Below are 21,663 nucleotides of genomic sequence, written 5' to 3'. Positions count from 1 at the left end.
TCTTCTCTTCTGCAGACTAAACAATCCCAGTTCCCTCAGCCTCTCCTCATAAGTCATGTGTTCCAGACCCCTAATCATTTTTGTTGCCCTTCGCTGGACTCTCTCCAATTTATCCACATCCTTCTTGTAGTGTGGGGCCCAAAACTGGACACAGTACTCCAGACGAGGTCTCACCAATGTCGAATAGAGGGGGACGATCACGTCCCTCGATCTGCTCGCTATGCCCCTACTTATACATCCCAAAATGCCATTGGCCTTCTTGGCAACAAGGGCACACTGCTGACTCATATCCAGCTTCTCGTCCACTGTCACCCCTAGGTCCTTTTCCGCAGAACTGCTGCCTAGCCATTCGGTCCCTAGTCTGTAGCTGTGCATTGGGTTCTTCTGTCCTAAGTGCAGAACCCTGCACTTATCCTTATTGAACCTCATCAGATTTCTTTTGGCCCAATCCTCCAATTTGTCTAGGTCCCTCTGTATCCTATCTCTGCCCTCCAGCGTATCTACCACTCCTCCCAGTTTAGTATCATCCACAAATTTGCTGAGAGTGCAATCCACACCATCCTCCAGATCATTTATGAAGATATTGAACAAAACCGGCCCCAGGACCGACCCCTGGGGCACCCCACTTGACACCGGCTGCCAGCTAGACATGGAGCCATTGATCACTACCCGTTGAGACCGACAATCTAGCCAACTTTCTACCCACCTTATATAGTGCATTCATCCAGCCCATACTTCTTTAACTTGCTGACAAGAATACTGTGGGAGACCATGTCAAAAGCTTTGCTAAAGTCAAGAAACAATACATCCACTGCTTTCCCTTCATCCACAGAACCAGTAATCTCATCATAGAAGGCGATTAGATTAGTCAGGCATGACCTTCCCTTGGTGAATCCATGCTGACTGTTCCTGATCACTTTCCTCTCATATAAGTGCTTCAGGATTGATTCTTTGAGGACCTGCTCCATGATTTTTCCGGGGACTGAGGTGAGGCTGACTGGCCTGTAGTTCCCAGGATCCTCCGTCTTCCCTTTTTTAAAGATTGGCACTACATTAGCCTTTTTCCAGTCATCCGGGACTTCCCCCGTTCGCCACGAGTTTTCAAAGATAATGGCCAATGGCTCTGCAATCACAGCCACCAATTCCTTTAGCACCCTCGGATGCAACTCGTCCGGCCCCATGGACTTGTGCACGTCCAGCTTTTCTAAATAGTCCCTACCACCTCTTTCTCCACAGAGGGCTGGCCATCTATTCCCCATGTTGTGATGCCCAGCGCAGCAGTCTGGGAGCTGACCTTGTTAGTGAAGACAGAGGCAAAAAAAGCATTGAGTACATTAGCTTTTTCCACATCCTCTGTCACTAGGTTGCCTCCCTCATTCATTAAGGGGCCCACACTTTCCTTGGCTTTCTTCTTGTTGCCAACATACCTGAAGAAACCCTTCTTGTTACTCTTGACATCTCTCGCTAGCTGCAGCTCCAGGTGCAATTTGGCCCTCCTGATTTCATTCCTACATGCCCAAGCAATATTTTTATACTCTTCCCTGGTCATATGTCCAACCTTCCACTTCTTGTAAGCTTCTTTTTTATGTTTAAGATCCGCTAGGATTTCACCGTTAAGCCAAGCTGGTCGCCTGCCATATTTACTATTCTTTCGACACATCGGGATGGTTTGTCCCTGTAACCTCAACAGGGATTCCTTGAAATACAGCCAGCTCTCCTGGACTCCTTTTCCCTTCATGTTAGTCCAGGACAAAATCAGTTTCCTGAAGGAAACCCTTCCCACACAACCTTACCAGAACACACATGCAGATTGGAGGGTCATCATTTCAAGGTCAGGAATCCCTGATCTATAGTGCTAACAAATGAGCACCGAATTCCAAAGGCTGCTGGGTTCCTTGACTGAAACCACATCTTAATGGAGAGCGTAGTGCGTCTAAGGCATCTAAGGAGCACATTAAACCATCCCAGAATCCTCAACATTCACAACAGAATTAAAGACAGGCTAAAAACAGAGATGGTTGTGAAACAGAATTCCAGACCCCAACCTCTTTAAACTTTGAGGAATTTCAGAACTAAGTTTCATGTCTTTAGCCTACCTGTACTAAACTGGAAGCAAATCAGACCCTGGACTCCACAGATGAATACTTGTGTCTGCTGGGGTCAGCAATGCAGCCAATTACTTCATTTTATCATTCATTTATTGTGTGATGTTATAATTAGCTCATATGCTATGTCATATATAATCATTGTAGGATAAATAGATTTCAATTGTAGGATTATTGAAGTATAAGATTGATAAGTATCTAGAAGTGATAATTATGCATTAGGTATCTAAGTAAGTAGGGATGAAACGCAAGGCCTACAGGCTGAGGAATGTGAGATATCAGCTTAGCCATACTAGGTCTTAGGCTTAAGAAATGCTTGACATAAGTAAGTGACCAAAGAATGATCCTATGCCACAAAGTTATGGAAATAGATGTGCCAATGGGTGGCACTGCAAAAAATTAAATTTAAGATTAATTTTTGATTACAAGATACTGGGTAGTCACATTTTTCTAACACATGCCCTAACTGCAGGGTGCACCATGTGTGTAAATGCTAATGAGAATAAAAAACTACAACCTATGAAAAATGAGGTAACCCAATATTCTTGGGGGACAATACAAATAAGGAAAAAGAAGATGGATACCTTCATGCACATGCACAGAGTGTTAGGTTAGTCAGAATCACAAGATAAAAGAGGGCTCCCAGATTGGATAAAATGAGTTCCCTATGGGAAAACTTCAGCAGGAACCAACCCTCTACTGATGATCAACTGGCAAGGCATCCATCAGACCCTAAGAATATCATTAAGGATGTGAGTATGACCATATTTGTAACTTGTGCATAGGTCTTTTAGGATTTCTGTATGCACGGGTAATCAACTTTAATTTTAACTGTAACTTTAATAAAACTTGTAAATCAGACTAGACCTTGTACTTGTAAATACATGTGTAGTCACTATCCTTGGTCTTTACGCGTTACTAGAGTCTCTAAATCTGAAGCAAGTAGCAGAGATGACTTTTACTTTGTTGAACTTGAAACTGTAGCCTCCAGAGCTGAACTCACAGTGACGTAATACAGCATTACTAAATTCACTTTAAATAAAATACAAGACTACAGCAGTGACCCATGTGCGGGAAAGCAGGGGCTCAGATCCCCATATAACAGGTGTAAGGGAAGGGTGGCCTCTGCTATTTCTTCTGACCCTTTATTCACCTCTGTGCATGTGGGGGAGCTCTTCAAAGAAACCCCTGTGCCAGCTGACAGTTTGGGAGCTGTCAATCATTCTAGTAGCGGGCTAAGGGGAATGGGAGGGCTGCACTATCTCTCCCAGCTGTCCCATGGCTGGACAGTCCCTGTTCCAGAGATCATACAAGGAAAAATACAAATTTCTTACAATGTCACCAAAACCAGACTCCCACATCCTCTGTTGGCCATCCAAACAATCAAGTCCCCCAAGGAAAAGGGTGAGAGAACAAGTGGGTCTTCTATGCTGAACACCTTGGAATTCGGGCTAGGCTGAAACAAGGAAATGAATACAATATTTGGATTAATTATAGCAGGCATATACATACTCTTTAGTGAGGATTCCTCGAGGCCCAGTGGGAGTAATATTGCTTGGGTCAAGTCCATGTGTCTCCAGAATGTAGCGGGCAGCCGGACTTAAGCGAATCCTGAAGTTAAAAAAGAAAACCACCTAAATAATAGGGTTAGGTGAATGTATTTTACACATAATATGTCAAAAGGTTCTCGACACCACATGCTATGGTCCAGAGCCTCAGCTCCAGCTGGAGAGAATGCAGTACAAGTCAGTGGGTGTCTGTGCAACGGTAGTATAAAGTTCACCTTTGTACTCCCCTGATCCCAGGGCTGCAATGTGAAGGGGTGGCTCTACCATACCAGCTTATCAGAGCTCTGAGGTTACACTACAGCTACTAGTGACCCCAAGGAGCTGAAACCACAGCTGGGCATCATCCCAACATCGGGGTCCCAGCCATCTACCTTATGGTACCAGCAAAGAATGGGGTGACACAGAAGCCTCAACACCATTGGAGGATCCCCACATAAACAGGTAATCACCACAGAAACAGATATTCCAGCTGCATATATAATCCCTTGGCAAGGCAGTATAAAGGAGCTGGCCCTGTATGCTTATGGTCTCACAAGGTATGTCTGTGGCTGGCCCTGTGCCAGCAGACTCGGACTCACAGGGCTTGGACTACAGGCTGTTTAATTGCAGTGTAGACATTCAGGCTCTGGCAGAAGCACAAGATCTGGGACACTCCCACCTTGCAAGGTCCTAGAACCTGGACTCCAGCCCGAGCCCAGAAGTCTACACCGCAATTAAACAGCCCCACAGCCCAAGCCTGCTGGTACAGGCCAGCCACAGTTTTAAAGGCAATGTATACATATCTACACAAGCATGATCTTCTTTAATAGCAGGTGAGGTAGTGACAACTGCATCATTAGTTCTGTCTAATTTCAATTATAACTATCTTCATACTTAATATCTTCAATTTTTGCTTTTATACTTAAGTTTACTGGACAAACTTCTAGAAATACAACAGATCATCTGGACTGAGAAATAAGGAATTTATGCAAATAATTCTAATCTCATTTTCAGCTTTACAAGTTTAAAGCAGTTTCCTCCCACTCTCAAACATTATAAAGTTGTATCTGTGTCATCTCAACCCATGTGGGATATGCTTTGCAGTAACTTTCCAGGAGGAGACAGAGTTAAGCACATCATCTAGAGCACATAACACTGATCTCCACTGCCATACAGAAACTACAAAGGTTACATCATAACCCAATTCTGCATTTTAATTGAGAGGTATATTGGAGAAAAGTTCCAGAGCATTCATTTTATTTTAACATAATTTATATGACATGAGAACATAGTGAACTCAGACAGACTTTAGAATTCTTAGGTGCAAAAGTTAATTTCGCAAAAACAACAGAGCAACATTAGTACTTGAGACCAGATCTTATTTCCCCAAATTCTTGAAAGAATGTCTTGAACAGATAAACAGAAGAGCTGGTAGGACCTGAGCCCTTTGAACCACACAAGAATTCCAAGTGTGGTAATACCAGCTTGACAAGGAAAGTAAATTATTAAAGATGTTAATTTGATTTTCAATTAGTTGTCACGTATTTGTGATTAGGAGTGTCGCTGAATCAGTTTCTGTTCTAACAATCTCTGATGTCAAAGCACTTGATTTAAACCTTGTTAGTGCTCTAATCATTCTCCTACTATAGCAAGCATGCTGTTAGAGGCCTCAGTTAGTGTCTTCCAATTAGTGTCTTCTATTTGCATTAGGACCGCCTGAATGCTAGTAGCAAAATTAAACAAAAATTGGACAGATAGTTAGGCAAGAAGCTAAAAAAATAATTGAATTGTATAGTGGTCAACACTCATAGAACCATAGCAATTGTAGAACTGGAAGGGACCTCAAGAAGACATCAAGTCCAGCCATCTGAGCTAATGCAGGACCAAGTCTATCTACACCATTACTGACAGGTGTTTGCCCAACCTGTTCTTAAAAAGCCTCCAATGAAAGGGATTCCACAATCTCTCTTAGAAGCCTATTCCAGATCTTACTTTCTAACTATAAGGTTAGTTTTTGCCCAATATCTAACCTAAATTTCCCCTTCTGCAGATTAAGCCGATTACTTCTTGTCCTGCCTTCAGTGGACATGGAGAACTATTAGACTTCTGTGTAACACATTTGAAGACTTATCAGGTTCCCCCTTCACTCTTCTTTTCTCAAGACTGAAAAAAATGGGCACGTTTAAACTTTCCTCGAAGGTCAGGATTTTCCTAAATCTTTTTTTTGCCCTCCCCTCCTGGACTCTCTCCAATTTGTCCACACCTTTCCTAAACCATGGCACCCTGGGTGGCAGAGCTCAGGTTACAAGCCACCCACCTGGGGCTGAAGCCCTTAGGCTTTGGCTTTAGGTCCCCTCAACCCCCCACCTGGGGCAGCAGGGCTCAGGCTTCGACTTTGGTCCCCTACTACCTGGGGCAGTGGAGCTTGGGTGAGCTCAGGCTTCGGTCCCACTTCCTGGGGTCATGTAGTAATTTTTGTTGTCAGAAGGGTATCACGGTGCAATGAAGTTTGAGAATCCCTGATCTAGTCATTCCTGTTGTATAACATAGGCCATAGAACTTTCCCAAAATAATTCCTAGAGCATATCTTTTACAAAAAAAAAAAAAAAATCCAATATTGACTGAAAAGAAAAGGAGTACTTGTGGCACCTTAGAGACTAACCAATTTATCTGAGCATAAGCTGTAGCTCACAAAAGCTTATGCTTAAATAAATTTGTTAGTCTCTAAGGTGCCACAAGTACTCCTTTTCCTTTTGCGAATACAGACTAACACAGCTGCTGCTCTAAAACCAGTCAACATTGACTGACAAATTGTCAGTGATGGAGAATCCACATGATCCTTGGCAGATGGTTTGAGTGGTTAATTATTTTCACTGTTAAAAATTTACATCTTATTTTCAAGCTGAATTTGTCTAGCTTCAACTTCTAGCCATTGGACCATGCTACATTGAAGAGCCCATTATTAAATATTTGTTCCCCATGTAGGTACTGTGATAAAGTCTCCCCTGAACCTTCTTTTTGCTACGCTAATAATAAATTGCGCTCCTAGAGTTTATCACTATAAGGCATGTTTTCTAATCCCTTAATCATTCTCATGGCTCTTTTCTGAACCCTCTCCAAATTATCATCATCCTTCTTGGATTGTGGACACCAGAACTGAACACAGTATTCCAGCAGTGGTCACACCAGTACCAAATATAAAGGTAAAATAACCTCTCTGCTCTTGCTCAAGACTCCCCTATTTTTGTATCCAGGGATCACATTAGCCTTTTGGCCACAGCATCACACTAGACACTCACTCATATGCAGCTGATTATCTACCATGACTGCACATCTTTTTCAGAATCACTGCTTCCCAGCATAGAGTCCCTCATCATGTAAGTATGGCCTACATTCTTTGTTCCTAGATGTATTACATTTAGCCATAATAAAAACATATATTGTTTGCTTTTGCTAAGTTTACCAAGTGATCTAGATTGCTTTGTATCCTGTCCTCTTCATTATTTATTTCCCTCAATTTTTGTGTTATCTGCAGTGATGAAGATGTTTTGACTGATTATTACCACGGTGTCCTTACAAATTTGCATAAGTTTTAATGAGAGGGCACACTTAAGTCAACACTTTTGAACATTCCACACCTCTCTACTGAGAAGCCCTTACATGACACTCTTATTCCAGTACAAGAGTAATTTTTTTCAGTTTTGCTTAAAATTCTTCCTATGTGACATAAGCTAAACTGAAAAAAAGGAACTCTTATACCAGAATAAGAGTGTCCACACAGGGAGTTATGCTAGTATAACTATACTCGTTTAAATTCATGTCTTAGGTTACAGAAAACAAAAAACAACAAAATCTTCCTTTGTAGACAAGGCCTAAACAAACCAGGAAAATTTAAAGTGTTTCTCAAATAGTACTTTGATTTTAGCTATGGAGACAAAATTCATCCCTGGTGCAACTCCACTGATTTCACTGAAGTTACAAAAGGGATGAATTTGGCCACAGTTGTGGTGGCAATACCCTCAAGTCTCACACTGAAAGTGTTGTTCATGAGGAATACAGAAACTCACGGCAGTTTTCCAAGCCCATGTTCCATTTTGGTAGAGGCCAATGCTAAAATGCCTGCTGGAGGGGGAGTAGGTGCAGTTGCAGGCGGAGCCATCAGGGGTGCCAGAGAAGATGGATCACCAGTATCTGCTGGTATTTCAACCTGCTTCCAGTCCTGTCCTTCTTCTACCAGCAAACCGATTAGCGTTCCCAGACGCACATTTTTACTTCCTTCTTCCATCTAAATTTAAAAGACAATGAGAACATTACATATAAGTAACACATAGTGCTATGTACTCTTTAAAAAAAAAAAAGATCTAGAAGTTGCAGGCATACCACTGACGTATGAGTACATCAAGTTTCATTCTTATAATAAAAGTCTAGGACCAATATTAAACAGTTGGTACGGGAAACCAAGGTGGGGTGTTAAGTTATGCCAAAATTTAACAGATGTGAGTGCGCCTCAAGTTAGATATCTAAATCCATTGAGTCAGTGGAAGCTGCAGGTGCTCAACACCTCTGAAAAAGAGGCCACTTTCTTTAGATGCCTAAATATAGATTAAGATGCCTAAATTCAGGCCTCAGATTGGAAAATTTTGGTTTAAGTGTCCAAGCCAAATTCTCAGTTTTGTGTAATTCCGCTGTGTCTTGCTAACATTATATTTAGTTTTTCCAGTTTATTTAAAATACACTCAACCGTAGGGCCCTACCAAATTCACATCCATCAAAAATGCATCATGGACTGTGAAATCTGATCTCCCTCGTGAAATCTTATACCTAGCTTCAGGCTCCTCCCCTGTGCAGGCCTCCAGCTGCTAGTCTTCCCTAGGGGCTGCTCCCAGGACAGGTCAGACACACCTCCAGGAACCTGCCCTGGCTGCTGGAAGCTCCACAGCTTGAGCTATCAACCCTCACACACACACACACACACACACGCAGGGAGGCTACAGCTCAAGCAGTCACCCACATGTGCATGGGCAGGAGACTGCCGGGTAACCTCCCTCCCTCCCTACCATGACCCTCACTTCTGTGCTGCTAGCTGGCAGTGGTGCTGGCTTTAGAGCTGGGCACTCAGCCAGCAGCCTCCCTCTGTGGCTGTCCAGCTCTGAAGGCAGCACTCCTGCCGGCAGCAGGACAGAAGTAAGGGTAGCAATCCCACAACCCCACTGCAATCGCCTTGCAACACCACCACCCCCCAAAAGCCTTTTGGGTAGAGACCCACACTGTTACAACACCCTGAAATTTCAGATGTCAACATCTGAAAATGTGAAACTGACTAATTTTTAAAAACCCTAGCCACGCAATTGACCAAAATGGACTGTGAATTTGGTAGGGTCCTACCCATCAGAGCCCCTGAAAGCTTGGACAACCAGCAAGAAACAACAGTAAAGAAAATTGGGGCAGCGGAGGGACCCTCAACAGCAACTACAATTCCCCATGATTTATATTTGACAATGTTATTCTTTGCTTCCAATTCTAATGGCTGTTTTAATATTACTGAGGTGGAATGATTATTGTGTCTGACCTGAAAAGTGACAGCAGTTCTGTTGTGAGCAAGTAACCTCTATAAAATGCTCTGGGAACCATGTGAATGGAAATACTAGCAAGTATGGTGCTATTAATCTGCTAAAGCAGATCAGTTCCAGGGCATATTGCACAGAAAAATGCAAGGACAGATCCTGATTCCCATTATGAGGGATCTGTGCTGCTTGTAAATGTCAGTGTAACCAGTCAGTGAAGGATTCCTCCATTAATTAGTCTACAACCATTGTAGCAGCTCCTACACCATTACCCTTCCAGTCCCCAGCATAGGAAGTTTTCCAGGGGCATCTCTATGTCCTGGCAATCTCCAGAAATCAGAACTGTACCTTGGGATCACAGGCATTAGGCACAAGTCAGACTAGACAGGTCCCATCCCTATCTGGCCTCAGGTCCCATCCCTATCTGGGGTGAAGGTTATAAACCTCTTCCACAAAACCACTTTTGCCCACCTCCCTGCCAATCAGTGCAGGAGCCACAATCTAGTCTAGTGGATGAAGGGAAAGCAGTGGATGTATTGTTTCTTGACTTTAGCAAAGCTTTTGACACGGTCTCCCACAGTCAGCAAGTTAAGGAAGTATGGGCTGGATGAATGCACTATAAGGTGGGTAGAAAGCTGGCTAGATTGTCGGGCTCAACAGGTAGTGATCAATGGCTCCATGTCTAGTTGGCAGCCGGTGTCAAGTGGAGTGCCCCAAGGGTCGGTCCTGGGGCTGGTTTTGTTCAATATCTTCATAAATGATCTGGAGGATGGTGTGGATTGCACTCTCAGCAAATTTGCGGATGACACTAAACTGGGAGGAGTGGTAGATAAGCTGGAGGGTAGGGATAGGATACAGAGGGACCTAGACAAATTGGAGGATTGGGCCAGAAGAAATCTGATGAGGTTCAACAAGGACAAGTGCAGAGTCCTGCACTTAGGATGGAAGAATCCAATGCACCGCTACAGACTAGGGACCGAATGGCTAGGCAGCAGTTCTGCGGAAAAGGACCTAGGGGTGACAGTGGACGAGAAGCTGGATATGAGTCAGCAGTGTGCCCTTGTTGCCAAGAAGGCCAATGGCATTTTGGGATGTATAAGTAGGGGCATAGCAAGCAGATCGAGGGACGTGATCGTTCCCCTCTATTCGACATTGGTGAGGCCTCATCTGGAGTACTGTGTCAAGTTTTGGGCCCCACACTACAAGAAGGATGTGGATAAATTGGAGAGAGTCCAGCGAAGGGCAACAAAAATGATTAGGGGTCTGGAACACATGACTTATGAGGAGAGGCTGAGGGAGCTGGGATTGTTTAGCCTGCAGAAGAGAAGAATGAGGGGGGATTTGATAGCTGCTTTCAACTACCTGAAAGGGGGTTCCAAAGAAGATGGCTCTAGACTGTTCTCAATGGTAGCAGATGACAGAACGAGGAGTAATGGTCTCGAGTTGCAGTGGGGGAGGTTTAGATTGGATATTAGGAAAAACTTTTTCACTAAGAGGGTGGTGAAACACTGGAATGCGTTACCTAGGGAGGTGGTAGAATCTCCTTCCTTAGAGGTTTTTAAGGTCAGGCTTGACAAAGCCCTGGCTGGGATGATTTAACTGGGAATTGGTCCTGCTTCGAGCAGGGGGTTGGACTAGATGACCTTCAGGGGTCCCTTCCAACCCTGATATTCTATGATTCTATGATCTGGAAGCATTTTCCAGCTGATTTGCATTAATTGCATTACCTTTTTTTAATTCTTTATTGCATTTTGCATCAACCATTCCATTCTCTAGCCCGGGATCAATCTCAGGCTGATAGACATATAATTACCCAGATCACCCCATTCACACTTTTTAAAATTTGGCACATTAACTCTCCCCCAGTCTTTTAAAACAACCCCAGCAATCCAAGAATTATTGAAAAAAATCAACATTAACAGTCCAGTGAGCTTCTCAGTCAGCTCTCTTAAAACTCTTGGAGGCAAGTTATCAGGTCCTGCTCGTTTAAAAATGTCTAACTTTAGTAAATGCTGTTTAACATTCACAAGAGATACTAGTGGAATGGAAAGAGATATCGCCATCATATGATGACACTATGTCACGTTTTTTCCCCAAATACGGAACAGAAATGTTTCACAGAATCATAGGACTGGAAGGGACCTTGAGAGGTCATCTAGTCCAGTCCCCTGCATTCATGGCAAGACTAAGTATTATCTAGACCATCCCTGACAGCTGTTTGTCTAACCTGCTCTTAAAAATCTCTAATGATGGAGATTCCACAACCTCCCTAGGCAATTTACTCCAGTGCTTAACCACCCTAACAGTTAGGAAGTTTTTCCTAAAGTCCTACCTAAACCTCCTTTGCTGTAATTTAAGCCCATTGCTTTTTGTCTTATCCTCGGAGGTTAAGAACAAAATTTTCTCCTTTCTTGTAACAATCTTTTATGTACTTGAAAACTGTTATGTCCCATCCCGCCCCTCAGTCTTCTCTTCTCCATACTAAACAAACCCGATTTTTTTCCAATCTTCCCTCACAGGTCATGTTTTCTAGACTTTTAATCATTTTTGTTGCTCTTCTCTGGACTTTCTCCAATGTGTCCACAGCTTTCCTGAAATGTGGACCCAGAACTGGACATAATATGCCAGTTGAGGCCTAGGCAGCGCAAAGTAGAGCAGGAGAATTATTTCTCATGTCTTGCTTATGTAACCCACACACCTCTGGACTTACAGCACACCTGCTTATACAGGGGTTCTCAAACTGGGGATCGGGACCCTTCAGGGGGTTGCAAGGTTCTTACATGGGGGGGGTCACGAGCTGTCAACCTCCATCCCAAATCCCACTTTGCCTCCAGCATTTATAATGGTGTTAAATATATAAAAAAGGGTTTTTAATTTATAAGGGGGGCGGGGAGGAATCGCACTCAGAGGCTTGCTATGTGAAAGGGGTCACCAGTAAAAAAGTTTGAAAGCCACTGTGCTAATACATTCCAGAATGATGTTTGCTTTTTTTTGAAACAGTGTTACACCGTTGACTCATATTTAGCTTGTGATCCACTATGACCCCCAGATACCTTTCTGCAGTACTCCTTCCTATGCAGTCATTTCCCATTTTGTATGTCTGCAACTGATTGTTCCTTCCTAAATGGAGTACTTTGCATTTGTCCTTATTGAATTTCATCCTATTTACTTCAGACTATTTATCCAGATCATTTTGAATTATAATAATTTCCTCCAAAGCACTTGCAACCCCTCCCAGCTAGATATCATCTGCAAACTTTATAAGCATATTCTCTATGCCATTATCTATATCATTGATGAAGATATTGAACAGAACTGGAACCAGAACTGATCCCTGAGGGACCCCACTCATTATGCCCTTCCAGCATGACTGTGAACCACTGATAACTACTCTCTGGGAATGGTTTTCCAACCAGTTATGCACTCACCTTTTAGTAGCTCCATCTAGGTTGCATTTCCCTAGTTCATCTATGAGAAGGTCATGTGAGACAGTATCAAAATTTACTAAAGTCAATATATACCACGTCTACCACTTCCCCCCTATCCACAAGGCTTGTTATCCCATCAAAGAAAGCTATCAGGTTGGTTTGACATGATTTGTTCTTGACAAATCTATGCTGGATGTTATTTATCACCTTATCTTCTAGATGTTCACAAATTGATTATTTGCTCCATTATGTTTCCAGGTACAGAAGTTAAGGTGACTGGTCTGTAATTCCCTGGGTTGTCCTTATTTCCCTTTTTATAGATTGGCACTATATTTGCCCTTTTCCAGTCTTCCGAAATCTCTTCCGTCTTCCATGACTTTTCAAAGATAATTGCTTACGGCTCAGATATCTCCTCAGTCAGCTCCTTGAGTATTCTAGGATGCATTTCATCAGGCCCTGGTGACTTGAAGACACCTAACTTGACTAAGTAATTTGAATTTATTGAATACTTCTGCCTTTTCTGCAATATTACTGATAATACCACCTATTCCATCTAGTAATGGACCAATATCACTGTCAGGATTCTTTTTGTTCCTAATATATTTTTCAAAACTCCTTTTTACTATCCTTAACTCTGCTAGCCATAGATTTATCCTTGTGTTCCTTATCAATTTTCTATAATTCCTAACTTGTGATTTATATTCATTACGATTAATTTCTCCGTTCTTCCTTTTGGGATTAAATATTATTTTTATAACTGCCTTCTCTTTCCCTCTAAACCATTTTTTTTTAAACCAGCACTGTCTGGTTGTGCCTTTTTGGGCATCTAGTAAGGTATTTTTAAATGATTTCCAGTTATTCACATTTTTCTGATTAAATTCTTTCTTCTAACTGATAATTAAGAACATAAGGATGGCCATACTGGGTCAGACCAATGGATCCGTCTAGCCCAGTATCCTGTCTTCCAACAGCAGCCAATGCCAGGTACTTCGGAGGGAATGAACAGAACTGGGCAATTATCAAGTGATCCATCCCATCATTCATTAAGATTATGCTAATCACCAGGAGGCACTAGCACTGAGAGGTTGGCTAGTTTTGTTTATCTGAACATATAGGAGTTAACTCCTGAAGACGTTGCCAGCCATGACGCAGTTCTGTGCTCAGCATAGCACCACCAAAGTACATCATCCATGCCTTAAGCTCTCTAAGAATCATTAGGTGTCTCTGCTGGCTACAGTTATGCTTCCCTTCCACACAAGCAAACAATGTGACATTGAGCTAAAACATGACAGCAGCCACATTAAAGTTGCAACTGGTACTGGAGTACAAAAATTGATGTGACCAAGTCAGTTTCTGATGAAATTTCCTTGTTGATGCTCTGTAAGATTCAGGAGAAACAGAAGTATTCCAAATTGATGAGAAGAGTGTTAAGTACAGCAAAAGTATCACTCATCAATTACTAAAACAGAGATGACAACAGAGACCATAAGAATAAGTCTGAAAATTGGTCCAACATTAATTTTAATGCTCAGCACAGAACAGTGTCTATGCAATTTATTAAAGGGGTTGTAAGCTGAGCTGAAGGCTTTAAAACTCTAGTTTTTCAATGCTCACTTGATCAAGGTGCTATGAACTGGAACAATATAATAGCAATGTAAAACAATGTAATCTAAAGGAGGAAAAATGGTTATATGAACGTGAACAGCTATTTTAAAACAAATACTTAAAATGCAAAGTATCTTCAACTGAAATTACATGTTGTTGAACATTTCTGATCTGACAAACACTACTGAGCAATCAAACTGCTGTTTCATTTGCACTTTAATTGTATCTTTCACATAACAAAACTAACTCTTTCCATAAGCCCACTTCGGGAACAGACGTTCCTTTGCTTGTGAGGTATAAATAAGTGACTGCATTGACTATATTACTTCCTACAGATCCCACACTTCATAGGAAAGACTAAAAGATTTTAAAAATTCAATAGGATTTCTTTCACAACAGAAGGTTCACCTGAAAAGTGATCTTGGGATAGGACAGCTACTCGGACAACACAATTTAACACAGACAATAAGAACATGGGAAGGTTCCCCCGTCACCAAATTTAATTTTTAATGAAGTGACTATGATTGGTACCATGATCCTTCTTACATAGATCTATTTTAAGCCAAGGGGTACTGAAAAGGCCAGGGGATTGATGGGTTACTGAGTCTTTCACCTCTAGCACAAATTAGTAGTGACTAAAAATTATCACCATTTGATGACTCTTTGGCAGCCTCTGACAAGCGAGAGGAAGGGCGAGCTTGTGGCTAAGAAACTGGTCTGGAACTCCCAAGAACTGAGTTCAGTCCCTGGCTGTGCCACAGATCTCCTGTGGGACTTCAGACAATCACCGAAACTCTGTATGCGCCTTAAAATACTTAACTTCCTCACAGTGGCATTTTAGGGGAAAAGAGCTGAATGGATCATGAAAAGTCTTTTCACAACCCAGATGTGGTTTTTCACTATCAGGCTATAAGCAGAGTGTGGGGAGATGTGTGCAATGCCACTGACTAGTGTTTTAGTTCTGTGGATAAACAGTCTGTAAAATTGTCAATCCTTTCACCAGCACTCCTTTCCACACACAGTACAAGTTAAAAACAAACAAATGTTTGCAACCAAAATAGCTCCCTTACTTCAATGTGCATAAGACAGATATTTAGAATATATCATTGCTACATATTCCTCAGAATAAAAAATTTCACCAGAAACTCTATTATTTAAGTCTCAATTAAATGCTAAGTTTGGAAGTCTCATTACTGAAAGATTACATTTCTCTTAAGTAACATTTACAAGGCAATATTTGACTTCAATTCTTTATGTGAAAATGTAAAAACAGTCACACTTCATTTTTCAGGGTAGACTCCGACAACTGAATAGAGTTAACGATATAAGCACTCATGCTACTGAGCCCTCTGAGCGACATAAGTTACACCTACAGAAGTGCTAGTGTGGACAGGGCTATGTTGGCAGGCGATGCTCTCCTGCTGACATAGCTACAGCAGCTCATTGAAGGTGGTTGAAATATGTCAATGGGAGAACTCTCTTCCATAGGCATAGAGTGGCTACACAAGTATTCCTACAGCCACACAGCCACAATTTGTGGGGGGGGGTGGAGGGTGAGAAAACCTGGATTTGTGCTGGAAATGGCCCACCTGATGATCACTTTAGATAAGCTATTACCAGCAGGACGGTGGGGTGGGAGGTGGTATTTTTTCATATTCTCTGTGTATAAATAAAGTCTGCTGCAGTTTCCACGGCATGCATCCGATGAAGTGAGCTGTAGCTCACGAAAGCTCATGCTCAAATAAATTGGTTAGTTTCTAAGGTGCCACAAGTACTCCTTTTCTTTTTGCGAATACAGACTAACACGGCTGTTACTCTGAAACCTGTCTTTTTACCATGTAAGAGTCTCATAAAAAGGTAAAGAGCCAATGGGGAGGCTCCAATTGACTTCAGTGGACAGTCAAACCAAGCCCTTTGTGAGAAAACTGTGAAATGTATTCATATCAATCATATAGTAACTTATATAAACTGCTGATGACTATGATATACAGCAGTACTTTACACCAAACAGGCTCAAAAGAGCCTCTCAGGGGGTTCTATTCACCTTATATGCAGCATCCTAGTGAAGTAAATGTTGCCCCCATTTTCAAAGATGAAACACACATTGGTCACGTAAGAAAGTCAGCTCTTTGGGACAAAGAATGTTTTTCTATTAACCTTGCGATATGCCTGGCACAGTTCTGGGTACACCACCTAATAGTGGTAGAGATACATACAAACAGTCCTGACTCCTCCTGTTCTCAACAGCTGGACAGTACTCCCCACTCAAGATTAGTCTACCAAATGGCACTAGAAAACAAAAATCATTTAAAATAGGTTTTAAAATGTTATAAATATCGCTCTGTACTTGCCCCCCTCACCCCACACACACAAACACACATTGCAAGCCCAAAGCCCAACAAGTGAGAGCACTTCTCACCTTAGAGGAAGCATGAGCACTTGCTGCTAACGCTGCTGAAACTGGTCTATTGATTTTTTTCACCCTTCCTGTGGCATTAAGCCTGGATGAATAACTGTTTTTGGCCTATTGACAGTGTTAGCAATTCAAAATACATTACCAAGCAACTGAGTGAAAAATACTATCAATTCTAGGAGACATTTATAACCATACGATGCAGGGTTAGAGCCAGAGGTATTTAGAAAGCAGCTTCAAGCACACAGTGAAATATAAATGCAATTAAACAGGTAGGACATTTACTACTATGTCTTATTATGTCATGATAATTAACCAACTAGTAAAATCATCTAATATATTTGCCTTCTGATACCAAAAACATTTTGGGGTCCCATTGTCCCATTTTTGGTAGGCAGGTAACAGTGCTTTTACTGTGGGATGGACTCTAGGTGTGAAACTAACACATCAATCTCAGTTATGCTTTGCATGTTTACAGAGCTTTTCACCCATATATCTCAAAGCACTTCACAAAAGTGGATAAACATAATTATCCCCATTTTAAAGCGAGAAACTGAGGCATTAAGAAATATAGCAAGACCAACCTGGGTTCAATATTTATAGCACTTTTATCTTTACTCCTAGACTCTCAGATTGCATTAATTACAAAGAAACTACACTCCATGCCTGGTTGTCCATGTTTTGGGGACTTTTTGGTTTGCACTTAGCTCCAGCTAGTCCCAAGTGCAGTTCCCTGCCTCTGGAATGTATTACGTGGTTGAGACGCTCATGACTGTGCACTGCAGCTTCCTGCATCAAATGAAGTTCCAGGTACTGGTCATTATACATAAAACCATAAAGTAGCCTAAGCACAACTCTCGACCTTTGACTTGCCTTCTGACCTATGCTTGTCCGGAATGCTGGAACTCACCATTCTAGAGATAAAGTTCACAGTAGCCAGGTACAGGCCTCCCTCAGTAGCAGGTCTAGGCATGTGGAAATCACCCCTGCGGCAGACATGCTTAACACAAGCAGCTAATTCTAAATGTGGCTCTGCAAGATTTATTTCTTTGCAGTCTTTCAGCTGGCTGACCTATGAAATGGTGGGCCTATAGATGATCCTTCCGTCCTGTTTCTAAAGCCTCGAGCTGCAGAGGATTGTGGTGGTTTTGCTCTTCCTTTAAAGTATGTTATTAATATGAGTTAAAGCCATGTAAAAAAGTTTCCATATACCACACTATAGGTGTCTTATATTGCAAATACATAGAAAAGTTACCTTTCCTCCTTTTTATTTATGACAGATCACCTCTAAAATTGTGAAGAGTGTTTTTTATCATGCTTCTATTGCATGTATCTTTAAAATGCAGTAATGCATTTTAATTTCTGTTGTATAGCAGCCTGAGTGCCTTGGTGAGAAGACAGATAAAAATTATGACAACATTTTAAAAAGTCAGCAGCAGTTTTAAATTTTGTACTTAATATCTGTACATGCAAACAGTTCAGCAACATCTTCAAGCATTTTCCAGATAGGTTATTTGGAACCAAAGTTTAAACTTTGGTTTTGGGTCTGGACTTAAATAACTTTTAATACTTGAAATACAAGCAGTATGCAAATGTATATCCCCACAACCAAAAAAAAAAACCCTAAAGGCATGTACATTGAGTTAGAAATTGTCCTATGCATCATCTCACTGATATCAAATAACCCACAAGCATAAAAGAATAATTGCTGCAGTGTTAAGAGCTTTCAAAACTCATTTATTAATTAAGCAACAATGATTAATAAATGTGAGTAGTGTTTTAAACTCTGATATTTCTTAACCAGGAGTTTTAGTACTACAGTAGTGAATTAATTCAGAACCTATAGATAAGGCAGCAGATGTTACTTATATCCGAATTCATGCTTTACTCATAGGTAGCATTAGAATACTTAAAAGGTTCAACTATGAAAGGCTAATGTCACTTCCATCAATATTTCATGCAGCATTACAACTAAGCGAAGTGCTTTCCAATCCCTTAAGGATAGGGGGCAAGGGGAAAGGAGAGAAATCATAATGAGCTCAAGACAACCAAAGAGGAGGATGGAGAACAGCTTATCTACCTTCTATAGCAGATGGGTGTGAGTTAACAGATTCATTCTCATCACAGGTTTCAGAGTAGCAGCCACGTTCGTCTGTATTCGCAAAAAGAAAAGGAGTACTTGTGGCACCTTAGAGACTAACCAATTTATATGAGCGTAAGCTTTCGTGAGCTACAGCTCACTTCATCGGATGCTGTTTAAAACCTCAAAGAAGTTTAAAAAGTCTCAGGTGAGCTGCAATACATTCCTTTCACTTTCCAGATAAATATTAACTCTGTTTCCATTTAACTCTGTGAAATCCTGAAGTAAGATAATATGGGGAGATTGTGGGGGAGGAGGCGGGAGGGGAAGAGAGCAGTGAATACAAATGCTTAGATCTGACTTCAAAACATTTCTCTTCCACACATCATCAAGTCAGCTTTGAAATGTGTTCACCAATCTATGACCACATATCATCAGTGACTCTAAACTGGAAGCTGAGCATCACTGATGTGACATGAATAAAGATAAGGGAAGTGCATACAATACTACTACTTTAATGATAATTTAATGTGCAATACAAGTACCATTTATAATGGCTGTTTTAAATACTGCCTTAGAATAAGATATGCTGACAGAAGGCTTTTTTAAAAAATTAAAAAAAAAAAAGCATGCAGGTTTGCTGATAGCTTCTGCCTAAGCTTTCTTAGAACTACAATACCCACCTGCAGAAGTAAAGAAACAGATTGATAGAGCCAGAAGAGTTCCCAGAAGTTACCTACTACAGGACAGGCCTAACAAAGAAAATAACAGAACGCCACTAGCCGTCACCTTCAGCCCCCAACTAAAACCCCTCCAACGCATTATTAAGGATCTACAACCTATCCTAAAGGATGACCCAACACTCTCACAAATCTTGGGAGACAGGCCAGTCCTTGCCTACAGACAGCCCCGCAACCTGAAGCAAATACTCACCAACAACCACATACCACACAACAGAACCACTAACCCAGGAACTTATCCTTGCAACAAAGCCCGTTGCCAACTGTGCCCACATATCTATTCAGGGGACACCATCACAGGGCCTAATAACATCAGCCACACTATCAGAGGCTCGTTCACCTGCACATCCACCAATGTGATATATGCCATCATGTGCCAGCAATGCCCCTCTGCCATGTACATTGGTCAAACTGGACAGTCTCTACGTAAAAGAATAAATGGACACAAATCAGATGTCAAGAATTATAACATTCATAAACCAGTCGGAGAACACTTCAATCTCTCTGGTCACGCGATCACAGACATGAAGGTCGCTATCTTAAAACAAAAAAACTTCAAATCCAGACTCCAGCGAGAAACTGCTGAATTGGAATTCATTTGCAAATTGGATACTATTAATTTAGGCTTAAATAGAGACTTGGAGTGGCTAAGTCATTATGCAAGGTAGCCTGTTTCCTCTTGTTTTTTCCTACCCCCCCCCCCCCCCCAGATGTTCTGGTTTAACTTGGATTTTAACTTGAAGAGTGGTCAGTTTGGATGAGCTATTACCAGCAGGAGAGTGAGTTTGTGTGTGTATGGGGGTGGGGGGGATGTGAGAACCTGGATTTATGCAGGAAATAGCCCAGCTTAATTGTCATGCACATTGTGTAAAGAGTTATCACTTTGGATGGGCTATCACCAGCAGGAGAGTGAATTTGTGTGGGGGGGTGGAGGGTGAGAAAACCTGGATTTGTGCTGGAAATCACTTTAGATAAGCTATTACCAGCAGGACAGTGGGGTGGGAATAGGTATTGTTTCATATTCTCTGTGTATATATAAAGCCTGCTGCAGTTTCCACGATATGCATCTGAAGAAGTGAGCTGTAGCTCACGAAAGCTTATGCTCTAATAAATTGGTTAGTCTCTAAGGTGCCACAAGTCCTCCTTTTCTTTCTGCCTAAGTAGTGCTTGTTCAGCCTCCAACCATCCTCCTCCCAGCTTTTGTTTATTGTCAGGGAAAAAAATAGACTGGTAAGACATATAGTACTTATCCTATGGATTTTATATATAAAAACAATTTGCAGCTATTCAGTTTGGCACCAGCCTACAACACCCCTTTGGTAATAAGAAAAATAAATATATCTATTGTGTCATCATTATAAGCATCATGTGGTGAACATGTAACACACACACCTGTACCTAGTAAAAGAAATTCCTGTTCCCAGAGAGATAACTTCATAGAATCATAGACTTTAAGGTCAGAAGGGACCATTATGATCGTCTAGTCTGACCTTCTGCACAATGCAAGCCACAGAATCTCACCCACCCACTCCTGTAACAAACCCTTAACCTATGTCTGACTATTGAAGTCCTCAAATCGTGGTTTAAAAATTTCAAGGTGCAGAGAATCCTCCTGCAAGTGACCCATGCCCCGCACTGCAGGGGAAGGCGAAAAACCCTTAGGGCCTCTGCCAATCTGCCCTGAAGGAAAATTCCTTCCCGACCCCAAATATGGCAATCAGCTAAACCCTGAGCATGTGAGCAAGACTCACCAGCCAGACACCCAAGAAAAAATTTTCTGTAGTAACTCAGATCCCACCCCATCTAACATCCCATCACAGGCCATTGGGCATATCTAACGCTAATCGTCGAAGATCAATTAATTGCCAAAATTAGGCTATCCCATCATACCATCCCCTCCATAAACTTATCAAGCTTAGTCTTGAAACCAAATAGGTATTTTGCCCCTACTGCTCCCCTTGGAAGGCTGTTCCAGAACTTCACTCCTCTGATGGTTAGAAACCTTCGTCTAATTTCAAGTCTAAACTTCCTGATGGCCAGTTTATATCCATTTGTTCTTGTGTCCACATTGGTACTGAGCTTAAATAATTCCTCTCCCTCTGTGGTATTTATCCCTCTAATATATTTATAGAGGGCAATCATATCCCCCCTCAGCCTTCTTTTGGTTAGGCTAAACAAGCC

At 41.7% G+C, this 21,663-nt stretch overlaps 1 protein-coding gene across 3 annotated transcripts in view; it reads right to left on the bottom strand.

The window, feature by feature from the left end:
• Positions 1-21,663, bottom strand: part of PDHX (pyruvate dehydrogenase complex component X) — a 99,216-nt gene that overhangs the window by 50,651 nt on the left and 26,902 nt on the right. For 2 of the 3 annotated variants that reach the window (XM_073347928.2, XM_073347930.2), the window contains 2 exons: positions 7,720-7,937; positions 3,618-3,716 (listed from right to left, as the gene is read on the bottom strand). In XM_073347928.2, the coding sequence (XP_073204029.1) occupies positions 3,618-3,716; positions 7,720-7,937 (317 nt within the window). Of the gene's footprint in view, positions 1-3,617; positions 3,717-7,719; positions 7,938-16,465; positions 16,539-21,663 lie in introns of all 3 variants that reach the window. The other variant, XM_073347931.1, reaches the window with a different exon arrangement.

The sequence above is a fragment of the Lepidochelys kempii genome, chromosome 6 (genome assembly GCF_965140285.1).
Source record: "Lepidochelys kempii isolate rLepKem1 chromosome 6, rLepKem1.hap1, whole genome shotgun sequence".
Classification (NCBI taxonomy): Eukaryota; Metazoa; Chordata; order Testudines; family Cheloniidae; genus Lepidochelys; species Lepidochelys kempii.
Note: the sequence above shows the minus strand (reverse complement) of the source record. Positions and strands in the feature narration are given on the sequence as shown.